The sequence below is a fragment of the Engystomops pustulosus genome, chromosome 1, assembly GCF_040894005.1.
Source record: "Engystomops pustulosus chromosome 1, aEngPut4.maternal, whole genome shotgun sequence".
NCBI classification, from domain to species: domain Eukaryota; kingdom Metazoa; phylum Chordata; class Amphibia; order Anura; family Leptodactylidae; genus Engystomops; species Engystomops pustulosus.
Window position 1 is genome coordinate 202194012 of NC_092411.1, and position 23547 is coordinate 202217558.

General features: G+C 42.8%; 1 protein-coding gene across 2 annotated transcripts; it reads right to left on the reverse strand.

Annotated features, from left to right (window-relative positions):
• Positions 1 to 521: 521 nt before the first annotated feature.
• EIF4E (eukaryotic translation initiation factor 4E) lies at positions 522 to 17940 on the reverse strand. Of its 2 annotated transcripts, none has more exons than XM_072118131.1 (7): positions 17760 to 17940; positions 8291 to 8382; positions 7119 to 7214; positions 6695 to 6758; positions 6037 to 6150; positions 4180 to 4319; positions 522 to 1666 (listed from the first exon to the last, which is right to left on the reverse strand). In XM_072118131.1, exons 1-7 carry the CDS (start codon positions 17796 to 17798, stop codon positions 1552 to 1554), a joined length of 660 nt encoding a protein of 219 aa, XP_071974232.1. In that variant the 5' UTR covers positions 17799 to 17940; the 3' UTR covers positions 522 to 1551. The 2 variants fall into 2 exon arrangements, with proteins under 2 accessions (XP_071974232.1, XP_071974242.1); XM_072118141.1 differs by having other exon boundaries at positions 17781 to 17939.
• Between the last annotated feature and the right edge of the window lie 5607 nt (positions 17941 to 23547).

Here is a 23547-nt window from a genome sequence, read left to right on the forward strand (position 1 = left end):
ATAGGCACATCAGCCTTCCCAATTCAAGAGATCAATGTGTCATCCTGCAAGAATTCGATATGAAATGGGGCCACATCAAAATAGATCAATACCAGATTTTCTATTGAGGGTTACAGCATCCTAGAGGGCCCTCTGGGATTGCAGGGCAACAAGGTGATCTCTGAAACACGAAATGGAGAAGATGTCCCATAGCCTAAAAAGCTACGATTGAGTTTAAAAATAAAAATCTGACAAATATCAAACAAAGTTTTTAACATGACCCAATTTTGGAGGCAAGCCAGACCACCATAGCAGGAACACATTTATAGTTGGGTTCTCCCTATGTTAAAGAAAATAAGAGACCAGTAGGTGAGAACAAGAGACTTAAGAACTAGATGAAAAAGGACATTCTACCCAGATGTACACAAAACACTACATGTTAGATTGCTATCCTGCAGTTCATAGGGTGCTAAGATAATGGTGGTGTAACGCTGCTATCTGGGAGTGTTTGCTCTTATGGTAAGAAAAAAAGACAAATCTAGTTGTCTAAAAGACAATTCACTGTACATGTTTTATTTACAGTTTTGTACACTGTCTTAATATGAATGGTGACTGCTTTGCTACTTGAGCCATTTTTTTTTATAACCAAAGCAAAATATAGTCTAATACAATGTGTTAAAATACGCCATAGGATACAAAAATAAAAATAAAACAATGTCATACTATTTCTAGTAAGGAATAAGGAATGTCATTATGATGTACATTAAAAAAATTCCACAATTATGTTTAAGAAATCACAGAAACAGGTCACTGATTCTACTGAAATGCATAAACTTGCAGCAAAGCTTTGTAATGGCATACAAAATAAAAAAAATTAAATTAAAGAAGGTTTCTAAACGCACAAAATAACACTTTTTATTCAACCAATTTGCTTTTTTTCCCCCAGATCCATCACCAATGTTACATGAATTTAAAAAAAAAAAAAAATTAAATCAGAATATCACTAATGTTATCAAGGAGGGAACAAATAAATTAAACCTAGCAGCCAACATCAGCACAAAAAACAGCCAAAACAATGCTGTTAAAAAGAGAAAAATAATAAAACAAACCATGAATCGCTAGATAAGTTTGAATGCATTTTAATCCTTCGCCTTGCAAATCAGCAAACTATTGTAACTGCATACAATGCAAATGTAAAGATTTGTTTTCCTGTGGGAGTTGCGAGCGCTGGATAAATATTTCTGTAATAGTAAAGAGGCAAAAAAAAAAAAGGACCATTACAGAGAACCTGGGCAACCTATGAGACAACTGGGAGGGAGGGCGTCTGCGCATTGAAATGTTTTGATTGGATAACTTATTTTACCAAATATAAAAGAAAAAAAATAAAAATGTGAGGGAATTTGAACATAGCACAAGACAAAAGGCGATGACTTTTCACAATTCTTAGCAATATTGAGGTGGAAATCAAATTTGAATGCAGTCCACTCTGCTTTTGTAGAGGCTTTGGTACAGCTCCCAAGTCACGATTGCTTGACGCAGTCTCCTATGAAAGAATACTCAGAAGGCGTCTTCTTAAACAACAAATCTATTCTTAGTGGTGGAGCCGCTCTTAGTAGCCGTGTCTGCATGGGACTGGTATCCAATCACTACTTTTGGGGGAAGTCCTAACCTTTCCTTGTAAACTCTCCTAAAAGAGAAAAGAAAAAAAAAAAAGAAAAAAAAAAAAGAAAAAAAAAAACATTTTAGAGACAAACACTGAAGTTCTTACAACAAATAAATTACGAACTCCCCTACAGAGTGGGATAATCTTCTGATCTAATACAGTTAAAGAGGACCTGTCACCCAAATTTTCGGCACTAAATTGCTTAAACAAATGCCGCAGTGTTGGAAGGATAGCGTTACCAGAAACCTCTGGTAACGCTATCTAACACTGCGGCGGGGTACAGTGTAATTGTCGGACAGCTTGCAAAGCTGTCCGATGTATTCATGAGGGGGCGGGGTTGGGGCGTGGCTAGGGGGCAGTCACTGATGGCCTATGGGGCAAGCGGGGCGGTCCAGGGAAGAACCATATTGTGAACTTTGATTTTAAATGAATGCAGTGGATGGTTACTGTACGTTACCTACAGCAAACAGCAGTATTCAGCATTGCTCTTGCTTCCCAGCCATGTCATACTGAGAAGTCACACAGATAAATACAGTCTCACTGGGCCTTAAGACCTTTTAACCCCTTAACGCTCTGCGCCGTAGCTCTACGGCGCAGAGGTATAAGGGATGTATGAAGAGGGCTCACGGGCTGAGTCCTCTTCATACAAAGGTGGGGGTTTTTGCAAAATGCATAAAACCCCCACCGCTAATAACCGCGGTCGGTGCTAGCACCGATCGCGGCTATTAACCCCCCCGTTGCCGCCGGCAAAGTCGCCGGCGGCGTTTAAAAGACGGCGGCGCGCGGGCGCCGCCATCTTTTTTTCGATCGCCACGCCCCCGAACGTCATCGGGGGGCGGCGATCGGTTGCCATGGTAGCCTCGTGTCTTCTTTTGACACGAGGCTATCTGGCAGCTGCAGATTCGTTACAATGAGCCAGTGGCTCATTGTAATGAATGTGCTGCAAAAATGCCATATATTGCAATACAGAAGTATTGCAGTATATGGTAGCAGCGATCTGACCATCTAGGGTTAATGTACCCTAGATGGTCTAAAAGATAGTGAAAAAAAAAAGAAAAAAAAAAGTTTAAAAAATAAAAAAAATTAATAAAATATTAAAAGTTCAAATCACCCCCCTTTCCCTAGAACGGATATAAAACATAATAAACAGTAAAAATCCCAAACATATTAGGTATCGCCGCGTCCCAAAATGCCCGATCTATCAAAATATAAAAACGGTTACGGCCGGCGGTGACCTCCGAGACGGGAAATGGCGCCCAAATGTCCGAAATGCGACTTTTACACCTTTTTACATAACATAAAAAATGAAATAAAAAATGATCAAAATATCGCACAGACCTCAAAACGGAAGCAATGAAAACGTCGCCTCATTTCGCAAAAAATGACACCTCACACATCTCCGTGCGCCAAAGTATGAAAAAGTTATTAGCGTCAGAAGATGGCAAAAAATTTTTTTTCTTTTTTGTACACATTCGTTTAATTTTTGAAAATGTATTAAAACACAATAAAACCTATATAAATTTGGTATCACCGCGATCGCACCGAACCAAAGAATAAAGTAGGCGTGTTATTTGGGGCGAAGAGTGAAAGTCGTAAAAACTGAGCCCACAAGAACGTGATGCACGTGACGTTTTTTTTAAATTTTTCCACATTTGGAATTTTTTTTCAGCTACGCAGTACACGGCATGTTAAAATAAATAACATCACGGGAAAGTAAAATTTGTTACGCACAAAATAAGCCCTCACACAGGTCTGTACACGGAAAAATGAAAAAGTTATGGATTTTTGAAGTTGGAGAGCGAGAAATCGGCCGAAAAACCCTGCGTCCTTAAGGGGTTAAAGGAAACCTACCACTTATGGATCTATCTTTTAAGGTAGATCCGGTGGTAGGTGCATCCAAAGTATGTAAGGTAGGTGCATCCCTGCTATCTTTTCTAATTTTTAATCAGGGTAACATGCAAATTTTCTAAAGAGTAACCCCAGCTCCCCCTTTTCCATGCCCCAGTAGCCTCTTTAATTAGGGTAATATGCAAATTTTCTAAAGATTACAAAAGGTAGAGGTAAGTAAAGGATTATCCCTAAAAAGAGCTATCCTTACATTTGTTAGACGCAGCCAACACCGAATCTACCTTAATATGTAGATACGTAGTGCTAGGTTTCCTTTAAAGGGGTTGTCTGGGCGTTAAATAATATATAGCTCCTGGTGTCCTGTGCCACCACCATGGCCCAGTTTATTTACTGCTCAGACTACTTCTGCCCTCCTGGTACACTAACCCATCCACTACCACCACACCTGATACCAAAATATTTTCAAGGTGTATGAGGAGCAGCAGCAGTGGATGGATGATCGTACCAGAAGGGCAGAAATAGCCTGATCAGAGCATTCCTCTAAACAAGAGCACGGCACCAGCAGCGCAGGATAAAGGGAGTATCGGAGAAAGTTTTTTGTTTATTATTTATTTTTAAACATCCAGACAGCACCTCTAATGTCCTCCAAAGGCCAGGCTTTATAAAACTTATTACAGAACATAGCTTACCCTATATGTGTAACAGCGTCCCTGTTTTCACATTCAGTAGTCCAGATTGCTATTTTATCGCCTTTTGCTCTTACGTTTACAACAGCTCCACATATATCATCACTGTGCTCATCAAAGGACTCTCCAATAAGGCACATGAGCTAAAACAAAAAAAACATATATGAATATTTTAAACTTAAAGGATAGATGAAAAGCAACAACCATGTATACAATTACTAGATTTTGTGCAAAAGTCAGGAGTGGGTACCACATCGAGGAGTAGAACGAGTTCTTTCTTTATATTTTTCATTTGCTGTTAACCCACTTTTGGCTTTGACTTAAAAACTGCAGTAAAACCTACCACAGAAAGTCCATAAAAACAAAGTGGTGGGTATTAATCAATACTGGCATTTTTGGAGTGTGCTTAATACATAAAGAGGGGCACATTTGATTACAATCGATACAGTAGTTTCAAGTCAAGTTTGCAATGAGACATAAATAAGGTGTAAAAGCGTTATCCACAAATTCAACTTTTTTTTTTTTATTGCTGTGGGTTGTGGGGGATGCTTTCAAAACAAAGACCTGTTATTAACCTCTCTGCACTTTTCAGCCGTGGCACCTACTGCCACTGCTGGTCTCAGTTTGTACATAGAGTACGGCTGTGGCATCAAGCTAACATCCACGTGCCTACTACGGCCTAAACCATTGTTGTAGAAGGTGCATGGTTGTAGACCACCCTCTGTATGCAAAGAGACTGGTGGTGAAAGGCAGCGCCTCAGCTGAAAAGGAGCATGAATGGGGCTATAAGCGCTTTATTTTTAAAACCCCTTTCCCAAGTTATATTCTTCCAAAACCTTGAACATCATGCTGAATCAACAAACTCAAACAATTCTGTTGGTAAATGAAGTAGGACCTGGGTAGGGCTTGGAGCCAGGCCTGTTCCTCTACCATATTGTTTTTGTATAGGAGGATAGTATCAGTAAAAGCCATAGTATTTCTTTAGCTTTACTTTCTTACTCCTCCAAAAAGATTACACACAGTACAAATCAGTCATACAAAAAACTTTCAAGCAGCAATTTTTTAAAAGATTGAATACATCAATGCCCTGCCTCAGTTCCCAATTTGCCAAGTAGCCATTTTCTTAAAGGGGTTATCCGAGCTTAGGAATAATTTAAGGCCAGGCTGGGGCGGGCCATTTAAAAATAATAAACGTGTACTTATCTCCGACGCTGGTGATGTTCTGCGCCACGGTCTGTCTGATCTGTGTAGTGGTTTGTTTACAAGGGCGCACAGGGAGCTTCCGGCTGGAAGCTCCCATCCAACACCATTTCCCAGCACTTACAATGCTGAGAGATGGGAAGCGCCGGCCACATCGCCGTCCGGAAGCTCCCTGTGCGCGGCTTCTGTGCCCCTGTAAACAATCAGGGGCACGGATCAAACGGACCGCTCCGCCAGAGGTGGTAAGTACATATTTATTTTTTTATTTTTAAATAGCCAGGCCCTAAGTAACTTCTTATACCCAGATAACCCCTTTAAAGCAGAGACCAGAGAAACAAGTATTGCATTACTTTTAGATTTGTAATTCCTTATAAGATTGTTCTATATTCATAGGTTTTGTCTAGATGCTTTGGCAGATTAGTTCCGTCTATTGGAAGGGCCTGCCATGTAATGTTATAGGAGCTCAAGTAGGTGGTTACAAAGACAGCAGGAGTGCTCCAACATTCTGAATGCTTTAATAATGGCATATTAGACTTTGCCATTCAAGGGTTATTTATTTTGCCTCTCTGGATCAAGTGGGCTTTCTCTACTCCAGGGGAGAACCGGATTGATAAAGGTTGCATTCAAGCAAGTGTTGGGAGTAAAACTTGCCACACCCACCGTTTCTAACCAAAAACGATCTAAGTCATTTCTTCTTTGCTGTTTGTTCAGGGTAATGAGCCATCTTCCTCCACGCTTATTTTTTTCATCCTCCCACATGGGTTCAATCCCATCCTGGATAGAAAAAATAAATAAAAATGTATAGGCATCTATGGTTTATGCAATTTCCTCAATATACAAGGGCCATCACTGTAATCAGAACAATAACTAGATAACTGCTTCCAAATCCTATTACTGGATTCATGCAAGCCCCCTCAAAAAAAAAAAAAAAAAAATTATATATATATCTTGAAATACTTGAAGTTATGAAACCTGATGATTACAGAAAATGGTCTGAAGAAAGTCTAATGATCACTCTGTAATGCTATTGTATAGTATATTGTTGGAATGCAAGGTGTACCTGATATGCAACACAATAACAGACTGCAGTACTAAATATCACAGTCAGAACAATATCTAGACAAGCTATAAAGGAGTTCTAGGACCACTGGGCGCAGTTTCTTCACTTCCTAATCAGCGCACCACAGTTCACTTTACAGAGGATAAGCTTGGTGTTGCTACTCAACCAGCAGCCTGTGAAGCAGAACCAGTTCTCATACACCCGACAATAAAATTACTAGCTAGTGAGTGAATATGGTCAACATCAAGTAAAGCTTACCTTAAAGAGTGAGTAGTCACAACCGGACATTAAGTTACTAGACAACTGGATATGATTGTAAAGCCTGGGCAAAAAAAAAATTTAAAAATCTGAATAAACATTGTTGATAGAAGACTTGTGACAGATTCACACATGCATTTATACATTTAGATTATTAGGAGCATGATTTCATCAATCCTCAACTGATTTTACATGTGCCAGGACTATCATTTATAAAATCAATCCAGCTAAAATTTAAAAAAATCCATAACCAACTGTAAACTACAGAGATTTTTTTACTAGAAATTATGTACCTATGACTGCTCTTTCCCGGCCTGTGTGCTCAACAGCTTAGATAGTACATGGTCTACAGTCTATCCTTTAGCACCTGGATACTATTGGATAAAACTTGTATGAGATATAGAGCACTGACTCCAATACTTACGCCCAAAAATCTTCAACTGTGTCAAACTTTGAGATTAGACGAAGGTTGGCCTGCCAGGTTTTGCTTTTATCATTTTTGAAAAACCACAAGGCCCATCTGAAAAAGTAAAAACAGAATAAGGCAGTGTGAGTAAATCCTTTCAAAACAGAAAGTCTAGTGGAACGTCTCAGGCTTATTACATATATGACTCTAGGGGGGGATTTCACCATTTAATAACGGATGTGCAATAAATGAGCTGCATTCTGTAAATACAGCTCCCATTAATATCTAGATCAGTCTATGACATCTGTAGATACATTTCCCAGTAATTTCCCATTCGTGTTCCCTTATTGGTGGCTACTCACACTGCCACCCTAAGTTTTTATGATAAGAAAGTGTACTTTATCAGGACTCATCATCTTAGCTGTGCTTCAAATTGCTGTGCAATGTACACACACTATTGTCTCTCACTGCACCACACCAGGTACAGGATTTAGGTTTCGGAAGAGAGGAGTGACTGAGCTTGTGACCACCTGCAGCACGTGGATTCTTTATTAACCATGTATATGGAAAACGTGATTTATACTCCACAATCCATACAATATAATTATGTATATTGAGCAAGAAAGTAATGAAAGAAAATTTAAGTGAAAAACATTGTGCTCACATTGTACAAGGCAAACCTTTTTCATTCTTGCAAGCCATTTAAAAGGGACATAGGTTTGTGTCCAGAGCTCTTTTATAGATATAGATACATCTCTCTGTGGTAATAGACGACAATCTCTGTATAGACACATCAAGTATTTTCCCTTCTGTATGTGTACTAACCACATCTAACCAAGAGTAGAGGAGAAATGGAGGAAATAAGACACTGATGTTTCCAGTTTTGTAAGCTAGCAGGAAAAGTTAAAGGGGTTGTCTACTTTCCACAACTAAAATGTAATTGTTTGCATCTCTACATGCAGCCATTCAGCAGTTGCATAGGTAACTTCCTGGGGATAGAAATCTTAAATCAGGTGCACAAAGCCTTAATATCGCAAACAAGATACACAACTATGGACACATTTCTATCCACATGAAGTTACCCATGAAGCTTGCTAAAGAATGAACACAAGTAGAGGTAAGGCCATATTCATCCATCACAGAAATCCATTAAACACGATTCTTGGGCAAAAAAAAAAAGTTGCTCTTACCTGTTCTGTAGTGGATGCTTAATGTAGTGCTCAGGGTTTACAATCTCCTGACTAGTCTCGGTTTTTTCTTCTTCTTGGGCAATGACAGTTTCCTACAGAGAAATGTAAAACTTAAAATCAACAACAACAAAAGTATATTCATGTGCAACTAGTTGACTTGTTAAAGGAAATCTAACATGAAAATGAAGTATGGCTAGACTAGAGGCACTTAGATCCAGACACTGTTACTGTAGTCATCTTTTTGTTATCCAGAGCCCCTCTGTGCTGCAGTCACAGGCATGTCTCCCCCCCATGCCTCCCCCCCCTCCCATTGTATGCATAAACCTCCTCTGCTGCTGTGAGATTACATTAGGCAAGGGAGCAGGGAGAGGGTGCGAGTGTAACAGCATGGAGGGGCTCTGGTAATCCGCAATTGTTCCCTGATGGCTCATTAGCATCATTTTAAATCTTTATTTCAGAAGGAAGCAGGCAACATAAATATAAGCAGGTTCCTGGATCTACGAGTATGTGTTCCTGGTTATCATGCTCGATTTTAATGGTTGGCCACCATATCCTAACTTTTTCAACTGTGCTGGAAACAGCAATATAAGTTTCCATATACAGCCTGTCTACATGGCAGGCATTCTGCAGCTTATTCCTAGGTACTGCAACAGGTAAAAAAAGCACTAAAACCTTTAGTACTGTATAAATTGCTAAATATCAAAGGACGTTCACATTTATATATTGCAACACACTCTTTACACAAACCCCATAAAACTGCATTACACCCCTAGTTGTTTTATCATAGGCTTTATTACAATTGGGGATTCTAAGCTTCAGAGGGGCAGTGTAAGGGACTTATGTAGGGTTGTATATAATGTGTTGCTGGATTTTAAAAATTAATATTTAAAAGGGGTTGTTGGAGGTATGCTCAGTTCAGACCCCTGCTTCCATTTAAAACTATAACAGAAGGTCTTCTGTTCACTTTTCATTCTCCATAGACCTTAAAAAATCTACCATCAAAATCCATCATGACAAAACCAGGGAGACTTAATCATAGATCCAAGTATTGGGAATATGGTTATCATATTTGTGATCCATTGCTTCCTTCCTTCTAAAATAAACTTTTAAAATTATGCCAATGGTGGAGGAGAGCCTCAGTGATGTTGTTTCACTGGGATGTTACAAGGAGCAGATAAGGTCTCCCCTCCCCCTGCTGCTGCTGCTAGTTTGCACAAGCAGAGGGAGAGAAAGCATTGGAAGACAATATCCTGAGCGTTTTAACAGCCTATGAATCTGCAGCACTAACGGGCTTTGGAAACACCCACCTAAGCCACATCAGGCTTATTAGCATAATAAAAGTTTAGATGTAGAAAAGACTGCTAATCTATTTTTACCACTATTAAAGGGGTATCCGGGTGTTAAGAAATACTGAAGGCCGGGCTGGGGTGGGCTAGTTAAACATAAGAAAACATCTACTTACCTCATCCGGTGCTGCCGAAGTCCCATGCCGCGGCCCGTCTCCTCTGTGCGCTGGTTTGTATACAGGTGTGCACAGGCAGCTTCCGGCCGGCCGGGATCTTCCATCCGACACTATCTCCCAGCGCTTACAATGCTGAGAGGTAGGGACGGATGGGAGGAGCCGGCCACATCGCGGACCGGAAACTCCCTGTGTGTGGCTTCTGTGCCCCTGTAAACAAACAGGGGCATGGATCACAGGGGCACGAATCGAAGGAACCGCGGCACGGGACATCGGCGGCGCTGGAGGAGGTAAGTAAATGTTTATTATGTTTAACCAGCCCACCCCAGCCCGGCCCTCAGTAATTTTTACCAGCCGGATAACCCCTTTAATAACAGAATGAGTAAGAGAACCTGACAGCCCGATCCTACTGCATGCACACCTTGGACATGACGGGAGTCCTTGCGTTATACAGTAATATGATGCAAATAATCCCTGTCTGCAGGCCGAACTTCATGTAATACAGTGCCAGCAGAAAGTCCTTGGATCATATTTCTGTATAATGCTAGGACTCCTGTCCTGTGCAAAGGGTACAGACAGCCGAAGGCCAAGTCTCAGCCATGAAAAACTTACATTTTCTTAGCCTAACTCTGGAAATTTTTTCCTAGAACCTCAAGACTGTTTTCTTCTAGCCTTAATTTTGTTTAATACATGTTTATAAGTAATCTCCAACTGTACAATAAAGGCATTCTGCTAATATACACTACAAGCATATTATAGCTTATGTTGAAGTGACCCAGCAAGCGCAGTCACAGCTTACAAAATTAGGTCTCAATAGAACAGACTTTTTTTTTTTTTTAAACACAATAAAGAGGATGCTCCAACTGCACATAAGCAAAAACTACACAAGGCCAAACTTTACAATGCCATAAAAATGATCTGCTTGGCAACATGTAAAATTGCAGACGGTACAATTCGCACACAAAGCTTTTACCTCCAGCACGTCTGAAAACCTCTAGAACAACCTCTTTTAATTCCATCAATTCCAAAAGTCTGAACACAGGAACATTACAATACACCAAAAATGAATAGTAAAGTGTGCAGCTCACACTGCAAAACCGTGTACAATCCCCAGCCATTTCCACCACTCCAGAAAACATCTATGCTTTTTCACCATTTTCTGCTTCTTGGAAGAAAGATTATGGGAATCTGGTATGGAAAAGTATACTAGGAGGTGCAAAGTCAGACTAGACACAGCCTTAAGCCCAGCCGCCGATTAGCTTTATCCCCCCCCCCCCCATTTTAGTTTTTGCTCTCCTACTTTCAAAAGGCATAAATTTATTGCAATCCCAAGAGTCGTCATTTAAAGGGGTTGTCCACCTCCAGCAAAATTTTGCTATAGTTTGTCTAATGAAAAGTTATACAATTTTCCAGTATACTTGCATCAATTAAGCATGGTTTTCTAGAACTCTGTTTGCTGTACTTATATAGAAAGCTTCTATGCTTACTTCCACTGGATAGATGTCCATTTTTTTTTGTAATATTCGGTAAATATACTGCAGCTCAGAGAGACTCCTGGTTGTCATAATAAGCGATGATCTCTTCCAAGTTGCTAGCGAGGGTGTGCTGCCAGTGTGTAATAGGTTAAAGGGGTTTGCCCATGAAAGAAAATTTGCTAATTTCAATCCCCTTGTGATGTTTACACACTAAAGATAATTTTTAACCCCTAAGTTTACAATTTTACTGAGTTTTATCACTGTTTTAACTCACTCACTGATGGTCAGTGTAAATTTTGGGCAGCGACTCTAAACAGACAGTTGATGATTCATCTAGTTCTGTGAGCTGACAATAAGGTCAGAATAACAGGGTACAAGGTTTATATACACTTTCCTTTAGCTACTGAGCATTGCACTAGTATCTGACATATAGAAAGAGACGAGACAGATCAGAGATGAGATCCACAATGATGCTCTAACTCACCGATAACACACAGAGCTCTGCTATATACCCCCCTACCCTGGATAAAGAGCGTATCTGTCTGTAGCTTTACTCTGCTCAGGATGTGTTTGCCAGCAGGAAGTCAGTGTGAGCTCGCCGTGCAATGCAAGGGTGCGGGCTAGAGGCAGAGAGCAGCATCTGACCGAAAAGCAAATATGTCTGCCAACCCTAAAGTTTGAAAATCCAGTGTCGGGTCTAGGGGCAACCAAAATTGTGTACACGGGGACTAATAAAGAAAGGTTGGAATTATATCTGAAATACTGTACTTTTGTAAAAATAATACATTCTCTAATTTAATGTTATCCTGAGTAGCTTTAAGAATCTTGTCTTCATGGGAATACCCCCTTTAAGAGTGTGTGTTTGTTGCATTATGCCTCAAAACCCAGCTCAGCCCATGGTTCCTCTTCATACAACATTAAATGGGGCGTCCGACTATTAGAAAAATGTATCAGATTGGGTGATACAGCATTTAAACAGAAGAGGGGTGGATGCGCCAGGCTGCACAAAAGTTGCCGGAGCAGAGCTTCGGTGCCCCTGTAAACAAAAAGGGGTATGAATACTTGAGCCCTGAAGGAGGTGATTAAAGCATTTATTTATTAAAAGCCCTCCCCACCCACAAGATACATTTTTCTAATAGCTGCACAAGCCCTTTAATGACACTGATGTATAGGTATGTCCTGTGTCATTGAAGGGGGATGTCCAGTCACAACAAGTTAGCCCCATTTGCAGGATTGATGATTGGTGTAAGTCTCAGAGGAGGAATCCCCACAGATCACTACAATAGTGGTCGGTTGTAACCCAAAATGCACAGAGCAGAGGATCTGACTTGCGCCATACCAGCAGTGCACATGGGTCAACCTGCCATTCCATTCTTTTGGGATGCATGGGGGTTACATCTATTTTTATAATCTGTGGGGCTCCACCCACAGGAACCCTTAACAATTAGCAAGTTAGACCGTATCTTGTGGATTGGGGCTAACCTGTTGTCAATAGTTTAATACCTAGTTTAAGGTATTGTCTAAGTCAGATTTATCATGCAGCATCAGTGAGACTGGGGCACTTCATTACACATAAATCTGATGCATTCTGTAAACTGTATTGTTGTTTTTTTTAAAGACTGGAGAGAATTACTAAGTAATATGGTTTAACACCTTAAAGCCGAAGACACTTTTCACCTTCCTGACACGGCCCATTTTTTCAAATCTGCCCTGTGTCACTACAAGTGGTTATAATTTTGGAACGCTTTAACATATTGAACCGATTTTGAAATGGTTTTCTCGTGACATTTTGTTCTTCATGTTAGTTTGTGTTATTGGTGGTATGTGTTGCATTTATTTATGAAAAAAAAAAAAAAGATATTTGGCGAAAATTTGAAAAAAGTCTCAATTTATGAAATTGAAAATGTTATACTTTTTCCATACGTAGTCATAATAGCAAAATAAACTTGATAACCAATATTAACCGAATGTCTGCTTTATGTATCCATGGTTCTTCATGCATTTTCTCATTTTTGTAAGATTTTATGTGGCTTTGAACTTTAGGTACAATTTCTTTAATTTTCCTAAAAAACACAAAATCAGGCTTCACAATTTCAAGTCACTTTAAAAAGCCTAAATATCTCAGTGGATAAAATACCAAAACGGTCCACAAAGTTTGATACCCAATTTCTCCTGAGTATAACAATACCCCATATGTGGTGGTAACCTGCTGTATGGGCACATGCCAGGGAATTGAAGGAAAGCTGCGCCATTCAGAGCAGATTATGCATTTTTCCTTTGTATTGGCTATACAATCTTTATTTTTTGGTAAATTTGGACAAATAAGGGCTTATTTTTGGACATTAGATACACTTCACAAATACTTCATTTAAGTGGGTCATTAGCTCATTGATGAAATTTTATTAACTCTCAAATGTATGTAGGTGCGATTTGGCACACGGGACCCTTGCACGCCGCGGTCACGTGTATAAGGGGTTAATGCCCGCAATAGGAGGAAACGCCAATCGCGGGTACTAGAGACAGGTGCCAGGTGTAACATACGCATGACGTAATAATACTGCAAAATGCAGGAACGCACCGCCTGGCATACAGTATTATTACGTCAAATGTCGGGAAGGGGTTAAAGGGAACCTGTCACCACATTTTCACATAAAGTTTGTGACAGGTTCCCATAGAGCCTTATTAGCTAACTACACACCTTTTTTAACTAAAAATGTTTCCCTTACATCCACATGAATCAACGTTATCTTATATTCCCTGGCATCAAAGGAGAAATGCCCTGCTTTCCCGAACCCTTCCATCTACTCCTCCCTATGTCACATGCCTCTTCTTAGCATGTCATTTGACCAGGGTGACATCACAGTTCCTTTAGTCTAACATTAGCAAACTGTTGTGATTTCATGCAATCAGATATATGCATTGTGTACAGCCTCCATGGACCTCTACTCCAGTGATTTTCAACCAGTGTGCCGTGACACATGGTCAGGTGTGCCGTGGGGAAAATTCCCCAAACTATGGTGCCCCGTGTTTTGTTTCTCGGGAATGCGCAGTCACAGCTTCTTACAATTTAGGAGACGTGTACAAGAACACATGCGCAAGCTTTGAACCTCACGCGACAAAATGGCGTCACCAAGGCCGGCGCATCATCCTGAGAGCGGAGAGACTCTCGCATTTGCCCACCGCCAAGGTAATGCCCCCCAATAATGCTGACTATATAAGCTTTTGCCTGAGTATATGAACTGTTGGCAGAATACTCAGCATATGTCATGAGGCTGGAGTACTGCAAGTACCAGCTCATATGCTGAGTATATGAGCTGGCACTTGTACTCTGGCCTCATGGCCATAGTACTTCTCATTGTACCCCTTTATATTGCAGTATATGAGCCACATAATAATCAGCACCAAATACTAAAAACAGGGAGAAACTGAGAACTGTTGAGGAAGAGCTTTGTGTGTGTCTTTCCACCATTCCTGCCAGGATATCCCTTTTGTGTTTATCGAAACAGGCCCAGGTTTCACACTGAGTAAGTAAAATAAATTTAGAATCTATATTATTAACTATATGTATAATATGACTGTTTTAGTGTCATTTTGTGCTATTTTGCTTGGTGGTGTGCCCCAGGATTTTCTAAGTATAAAAAGTGTGCCACGGCTCAAAAAAGGTTGAAAATCTCTGCTCTACTCCTTCCCATCCTTCATGGAGGCTGCTGTAATTTCATATGATCAGATATCATGATATAATCCTGGTCACATGATTGTGGGAGCCCAATGATGTAACTAAGCTCTCTATACAGCAGAATATCATAGCTTGTCAGCAAAAAGGAGGCAGGGCAATGCAAGTAAATTTTAGTAAGTAGGACTTGATGAGTGTGTTTGGGCTCAAATCAAGCAATGCTTTTAAGGCTTCATTCACACGGCTGTTGGGGGACGTATATAGGTCCCCCATAGGCACATGGTGCCGTAGGGGGCGATGCAGCACCGAGTGCAGTGCAGCACTGTACCCAGGGAAAAGATAGGACATGTCCCCTTTTCCCCGGAATATGGCGCCGTGCGCTATGTTTCTCAATGGAGAGGGACGGGGGTGGCATCACCATGTCCCAAAAAGCCAGAACTATCAAAATACAAAAGATTTCCTGGCAGTGAACCCATGACTGAAAAGAACATACAAATCACCTTGTTTTCAAAACACATAATAACATTGGGCACAGGTCCGTACATCAAAGTACGAAAAAGATTCTTTTTTTTTTTTTAAACGTATTTAGGTTTTATGTTTTAATAAAACCTAAATGACTATTTTATTGACCTAAATAATAAATGCTGCATCAGGGGCCTGGAAGTACAGGCGGTCCCCTACTTAAGGACACCAGACTTACAGACAACCCATAGTTACAGACGGACCCCTCTGCCCACTGTGACCTCTGGTGAAGCTCTCTGGATGCTTTAAAATAGTCCCAGATTGCAGTAATCAGCTTAAAATTGTCTGCAATGAAGCTTTATTGATAATTCTTGGTCCTATTACAGCAAAAAAATTTTAAACTCCAATTGTCACTGGGGCAAAAAAAAAAATTGTCGGGAACTACAATGATAAAATATACAGTTTCGACTTACATACAAATTCAACTTAAGAACAAACCTACAGTCCCTATCTTGTATGTAACCCGGGGACTGCCTGTAGTTGGAAAGAAGCCACCGCCTCTAAACATTAAGGGGCATGGCAATGATGGGCAATGTTTTGGGACGATGACAAGAATAACTTTTGGGGGTTTTTACAGACCGCACCACCCACAGCTAGCTATACGGTTTAAAGCCCAGACAACCCCTTTAATCTTAATGGACCCATGAATTTTTAACAAATTAGACAATAGGTGAACTAACACCAATCAATACCAGCCTTTGAGACTATACCAAGCATTAGGGTTATATCCCCTTTTAACTTTATAGCGTATAATCTGAATAGTAGGAGTCTGTCTGCTGGGACCCCCACTGTTTACAAGAATGTAAATGAAAACAATACAGGTTGAAAGCATGCAGTCAGCCCCTCAAACACTATGCAAGTGCCGAGCACAGCAACAGCCTACGGGTGCCATTTTCTTGCAATGCCCGCATTGTATTGAATGGAGCAGCAGGACTTGTACTTTTGCTCTGCCGCTTTTTTTCCAGCACCTCATTCTCATGATGGTGGTACCAGTGTCAGAAGCCAATGGATCAGATAGGGGATAACAAAACATAGTACAACCACCTTTTCCTGCTGGAGCAGGTTGTGATCCCCAGAGAACATCCAACCATCACCCAGCAGTGTTGACTTCATGCACAATGTACAGGTTTTTGCCAGGTCCCCATTTGATCGATACAAACTGGTGATTCCATACCCCCCAGTCACCCATTTCATCCACAATAGTGACCATGCACAATTAAAGCACCTCGGCTCCAATTCACTTCAATGAGAGCCAAGCTTAAGTATAGAGCACGTCCAACGCCATCCTCCTCACATGCATTTTAGAGGTGATAGATCATCAATAAGATTATGCTCAAATATCCCCTTAAGAAGCAGCATATTATAGACACAGATCCTCCATACACAAAACCTAAGAAGGTTCTGTGGATCTAGTTACCAGTCCACCCTATTATAACCATAGCTCCTTTAAAACTCCTCAGTACAGTCACACAGAGGAACAGTGGGGGCCCCAGAGATCAGACTTCATGCATCACACAACACTTCAAACGTATCAGACTTAGAGATCTGGTATACTACACCCTTCAGTGCTAGGCAAAGGGATTGTGAGATGTGAACACGTCCATATGTTTAGTAATACACAGGCGGGGAGGCGGTAGAGCCCTATTCACATGTTGCAGGTTTGGTCACTATTTTGTAACTTTCCACCAGTGCCATGTGTGACTGCGGCCTAGAGATGAGGCCGAGCAGTGCCGGCACATGTAGCTGGGCCCGGGCGCCGCACAGGAGAAGGGAAAGAGAAAGGAACTGGCAGCGTGACAGGCGCCCATGTAAGGCGGCTCCTGCCCGGCTGCAGCCCCTATAAGGCCAGGGAGGCAGGGGACACCACACCGCCGCGGAGGAGGAGGAGGAAGTGAGTGACTGGAGAGAAGCGGGCGCCCGGCACAGCACAGGATCTCCCCCGCCTCCTCACCCTCCCGCCACGCGGCCTTCTCCTCGCGCCCGCGTGACACGCGCGCACCCCCCCACCACCACCTCAGCACGGGTAACAGCAGCGCGCACTAGCGCCCCCTTCCCCCATCGCGACCCCTCCGCCTCACACATGCCGCCCGCCGCGCCACTGGAGTCTGGCGGCAGGGGCGGCTGTCTCGCCTCAGTAATGAAGGAGGTGCCGGCACAGCGCAGCAGCCGCCTGCTACTCCGTACAGAGACACGCTGCCCTGGGCTCCTCCTCCTACAACACCGCCGCTCTCTCCTCCCGGCCAGCACACGGCCCGGCGGGCGGCATGTCTACCACCTTAGCGAGGTATCGGCATGACCCATCTGCCGCCATTGTCACGCTGCGCTTTATGTGCTCATTACCTCGGTCACAGGTCCACTCACCGGTTCCACGGTCGCCATTTTAGATAGATGTGACTGCACAGCAGCCGCTGGCAGGGAAGAAGAGGAGACGTGAAAAAAAATATTCAAACCCGGTTGGTTTGGGGCGGGTCACGTGACGTCCGGCAGCTTCTGGGCTTGCGCCGCCCTTCCCGATTGCTGCCTCCCAGCCTGCCGGGAAATGTAGTCCAGACGTTTGTATGACTGTAGGAGAGTGCGGGTGACGTCAGAGGGGCGGGGAGGCTGCTGAAGGGCACAGGGATAGCCGAAACCGAGCTCCATAGTATCATATGTTGCATGCGGCGGCCAGGCACATCCATTGTCTATGTGTCCACGCAGTATATACCAGATTACATGCCGCATGGCTCAGTTCTACAGTACCAGGGTTATAGAAGTAGTCTACATCCATGTACCATTTGTACTCTACAATTACATTTTTGCATGTCGAACATTTGCCCCTACAAGTTAAATGTAGTTCCGTAAGAAGGAGGCAATGGACTTCTTTAACTCTACATAACTTTATGGCCGTTAATGGAATATAATACTATTGTAGGAAATACATGTCTGAGTATATGAAAACCCTCTAATATGGAGTGTTTCATGTACACGAGCTACACATGGAGGATCATGGGCATGCTGGGATGAGTGGATAAAATGAATCCAATCAGTATGGCTGGCACCTCTTACAGATGCAAACTAGTACTATGAACAATAGGACTACTCCTAGGGTTACATGTGGGAACAAAGGACCTATCCGACTGCTTGGAAGGACAAAAAGAGGAAAGGGCTAAATGACTAATAATGCTCTCACACTTTAATATACAATAACCTTATACAAGAAAAGGAAGAACTCTATATATGAGCCAAAATGTAATAAAAAGAACAATCTTTATTTCTATCAAAATTTCAGACAAAATATAGATACATATATTTTCTAAAAGCAATTAAAAAGTACAAATAGGAACCCAACAAATACGGAAACAGTTGGTCTGGTAACACCACTGCAACCACTACCCCTAGCTCTAGACATAAAACAGTCTGGTAGTTGAAGGTGAATTGCAGGAAAATGAATCACAATAGATAGTTATCCAACACAGGGAAATATACTCGTCCCTGGTATGCAACAAAAAGATCACATGAGCCAGGTATCAAGAGAGCTATAACAATTCAGTCAAGAACCAAACATAACATATGATAACAGATGAAATACCTAGGACCAAATGGATGATGAATGAAATAGACCTGACAAGGCAGGCAACTAATCCAGATCCTGACCGGGGTGGTAGGCTAAAACTACCAATTAGGTTACACCTTTTATAGGTGTCATCATGAGTTATGTTTGGTTCTTGACTGAATTGTTATAGCTCTCTTAGAGACTGGCTTATGTAGCTACTTATCTAAAAGGTGATCTTTTTGTTGCATACCAGGGCCGAATAAATACTATACAATTTTTCCCTGTGTTGGATGCCTATCTATTGTTTTTTTTCCCCAAAATTTTTTTTTTTTACAGTATAAAACATGACATATAAAGCACGAGAAGAGGCAAATATCAAATAGATCAAAAAGATATTACATTGTAGTACTGACGTCAATACTTCAAAATTATATTACATAGCATACATTCTACCCATACTTAAGAAGGAGCATGAGGATCTCCCCTGCCTCCATCCCCCAACACCATGCTCAAAGAGTTATTCTATTAATTCCCCAAGTTCTGCTCCACAATTGGAGATCTACAGAACTACCAGGTGTTTCTCAGGTTGGACCCTACTTCCCATCCCTCTGAGGGAGGTTATTAGTCCCCAGTTACATGGTGTCAGATAGGCGTTAGCTGAAGATTACACACACTCCCCCTCTCATATTTTCAGTATCACTTATGCCAACCCCCTTCCCACTCCCTCTGTCCAGTACTTCAACCTCTCCAAATCTCCAACAAGCTCTCCCCCCTATGGCTCCCTTTGTATTGAGCCTTCTCATTGCTTTGTTAAATTGTTAAGGCTCCCAGTCTGCCTCTTAATGCTTCTTGGCAATACCACTAAGTATATTGGAATGGCAGCATGAGATCTACAATCTCCTGTCTGGTGAAGTGATTTCTAATAAATATTTTCCATTTAGAAAAAAACTTTTCTAAAAGCTCCTTTTTCTCTATATCTTGTTGTAACTATCTTGTTGATGCTAAATAAAGTTTTCAATTGACCAATCAATTCCAACACAGTGGGTGAACTTGCCTGAATCCAATGAGAAAGGATGCATTTTTTCGCAACCATAAGGATAACATGAGGAAATCTTAACAGTAACGGGACTCTCCCTTCTGTCCTATCCTCCTCTGTCTCCTAAATCATGAAATACCAGTTTGTGTGGTTGCTGAGCCAGTTCCACCTTCCAATATTTTTTAACATATTCAATTACCGTTTGCCAAAAGCATTGAATCACTGGGCACATCCACATACCATGCCACAGATCTGGGAGGCTTTCCCACATTTGGGGCATGTTGTCTGGCGGTCAGGGAATTTCTGGGAGGGCAAAATATTTAGCCCATATATTGCCCAGTGCATTAGTTTGAAGTATGTCTTTCTCCACCTTTCATTAATTATTACTTTCCGTATTGCAGACCACCCTCTTAGTATAGTATTGTGCACATCTGAGTCCTGCAGGCTGGTTTCCCAGCTTTTAGAGAGTCGTGGTGGGCTCCTACCCAAGAGATGATACTTCATGGAAGAATATAGTAAAGATATAGAATAAAACCCTGGGGCAATCCCTAACACATCTTCGAACATTGTATCAACATTTTCTCTCCTTATATCCACTGCTCTCTCTTTACAGAAATTTATAAGAGCTTGAAATGCTGACTAAATGGTAAGCTCATCGATTTACGTAGTTCTGAGACTGAGTACCATTACCCATTATCTTCATTCATTAGATCCTTCCCTACCTCTATTCTTCTCTGTCTCCATTCTAGCCCTAGCTGAGCATGTCCCTGCCACTGTGATTCTGGGTGTTCCACCCATGGCTTTCTTTTTGAAATATTAAAGGGTAAGCCATATAGCTTTCTAATCTGCTTCCAGGCTAGTATTGTATCCCATAACAATATTGAGGATTTCATGTACCCTAGCATTTTTGCCCATCTTGTATGTATCAGATTCCAAGTCGCGGCCAGTTCTTTCTCCAGATCCCAGTAAGAATGTGTGAAGGCACCTTTGATCCAGTCTAGAACATGCCTAAAGAGACACATCAAATTATATGCTCTCACATTTGGGAAATTCAAATCCTCCTTGGGATTGGGAGCATTAATTTGTTTAGGGCTATTCTTTGCCTCACCCCTTTACAAATGAAACTCAAGAAGGCCCTATTTAACTTCTGGATATTTGCATGTTTTAATAGTAACTTCAAGGTTTGTAGCTGGTACATAAGTTTTGAGAAGCTCATCATATGGATCAAGTGGCATCTCCCTAATACAGACAAGGGTAAGTTACACTAGCTTTTCCAGAAGCCACTCCAGAGCCTCCGGCCTTCCCAGAGGTCGCTCCAGTGTCTCCGCTGTCCTTCCCAGAGATCGCTCCAGTGTCTCCGCCGGCCTTCCCAGAGATCGATCCAGTGTCTCCGCCAGCCTTCCCAGAGGTCGCTCCAGTGTCTCCACCGGCCTTCCCAGAGGTCGCTCCAGTGTCTCCGCCGGCCTTCCCAGAGGTTGCTCCAGTGTCTCCACCGGCCTTCCCAGAGGTCGCTCCAGTGTCTCCGCCGGCCTTCCCAGAGGTCGCTCCAGTGTCTCCGCCGGCCTTCCCAGAGGTCTCTCCAGTGTCTCCACCGGTCTTCCCAGTGACCTCTCCAGATTCTCCGGCTTTCCTGGAATCCACTCCGGCCTCCAGCTTCCAAGAGCCGCTCCAGCCTGCGCAGCTTCCTAAAGCTGTTCCAGCTTTCCAAGAGCCGCTCCTGCCTCCGCAGCTTCCCAGTGCTGCTCCGGCCTCCCAAGAGCCACTTCAGCCTCTGGTTGTACTGCTTGCAGAGGAGTCTATGCAAGTTTGTCCTGTCTCTGCTTTTCTCCTTAGGTGTTCCGTCACCAAGATGAATTGGAGGAGGCGAAAGAAGAGGCTGAGGAAGAAGAGAAGAGGGGCCCTAAAGGGGGGGGGGGGGTACTGTCACGGGTGCTCCCGCGATCCATGTCGCAGATCGAGGGTACACCCGTGCTCCGCTGCCTGCCGGTCCCCGTCTCCCTGCTCTCACTTACCTCTCCTGGCTCCTGTCTGTGCTCCGGCTCCCGGCGTGTAGGCCGCACGCCTCCTTGCCTGCAGTCACGCGCTCTCACTGCGCGCACGCAGACTTCTCAAGCCTTAAAGGGTCAGCATCCTCCTGATTGGCTCCTGCTAATCTGGCTCGCCCTTATAATCCGGTACCTCCCTTCTATCCCTGCCGGATCTTCTCCTAGGATCTCCTATGGTTTCCATGCCAGGCTTCCCTAAGCCGTTCCTGTGGAAGAGAAAGCCCATTAGCGTTTCCAGACGCTTTCCTGTGTTCCTTTGTGTCTCCAGCGTTCCCATACGCTGCTGGTGTGTCCTGTCTTCCAGCGTTTCCAGACGCCTCTGTGTCTCCTGTCTCCAGTGTTCCCATACGCTTCCTGCTGTGCCTTCCAGGGTTCCAGTCCAGCGGTGTCTGCAGTTCGTGCCAGCGTTACCAGTGTTCCTCTGTGTTGCTGCTGTCATCCCAGGCTTGGACTGTTCCCTGCACATCCCTGTACCTTGGCTGCCTACTCGGGCCTCATACCATCTCCCGCGGTGGTCTAGAGGGCCCACTGGTCCACAGACTCCTCCCTCCGGACTCTTCCCATAGAGACTTTTAGTTCTGTTGTCTGTGTGACCCGTTACAATCACTAAGGCGTGCTTTGTCATCATCCGACATTATAGGAAGTTTTATTTTCTTTAAACATTTCTTACCCTTTGCTACATCACACCCAGCAGCTGAATAGATGGTACTATAATACTCCCAGTAGCTAGCATTTATCTATTGGGGTCTGTCCCTAACCAATCCAGTAGGGGTTCATAATGCCCCAATATGGGGCATTGCATATCTGCCCTTCTCTAATCTTGCCAGAAGTTTCCCTGCCCTGTGTAGGTTGACGTCCCATTCAGCTCGATAGAAGCTTTTATTCAGTTCTGCCTTATTGTAAAATTCCCTTTTTGCCTGTATCTATTCCTCCTTTTTCTCAGAGGTAGCATTCTTGACAAAGGAGGAATATGCCTCCCGCAGCTTAAAGGAAACCTACCACTGCTTGCATGATGAAATCATGCAAGCAAACCACCCTGTAGGCTACTTAATGCTGATGCCCTGCACATAGTTTAGTTAGGCTCGGCGAACTTTAGTTGAGCTAAAAAAACGATTTTCTTACATATGTAAATGAGCCCTCCAGTGCTACCCTACGTCACCTTCGGGCTGGCGATGGCTTCCGATGTTTAATTATTCCAGCCAACTTCGAATTACCCTCCTCCTTCAGGTGCCGAGAGCCGTGACGTCACCAAGCTCTTGGCACCTATCGCCGGCCGGCTGTCCGAGACTTAGCGTTTGCGCATGCGCGATAAGTGCCGAGAGCTTGTTGACGTCACGGCTCTCGGCACCTGAAGGAGGAGGGTAATTTGAAGTTGGCTGGAATAATTAAACATGGGAAGCCATCGCCAGCCCGAAGGTGACGTAGGGTAGCACCGGAGGGCTCATTTACATATGTAAGAAAATTGTTTTTTTAGCTCAACTAAAGTTCGCCGAGCCTAACTAAACTATGTGCCGG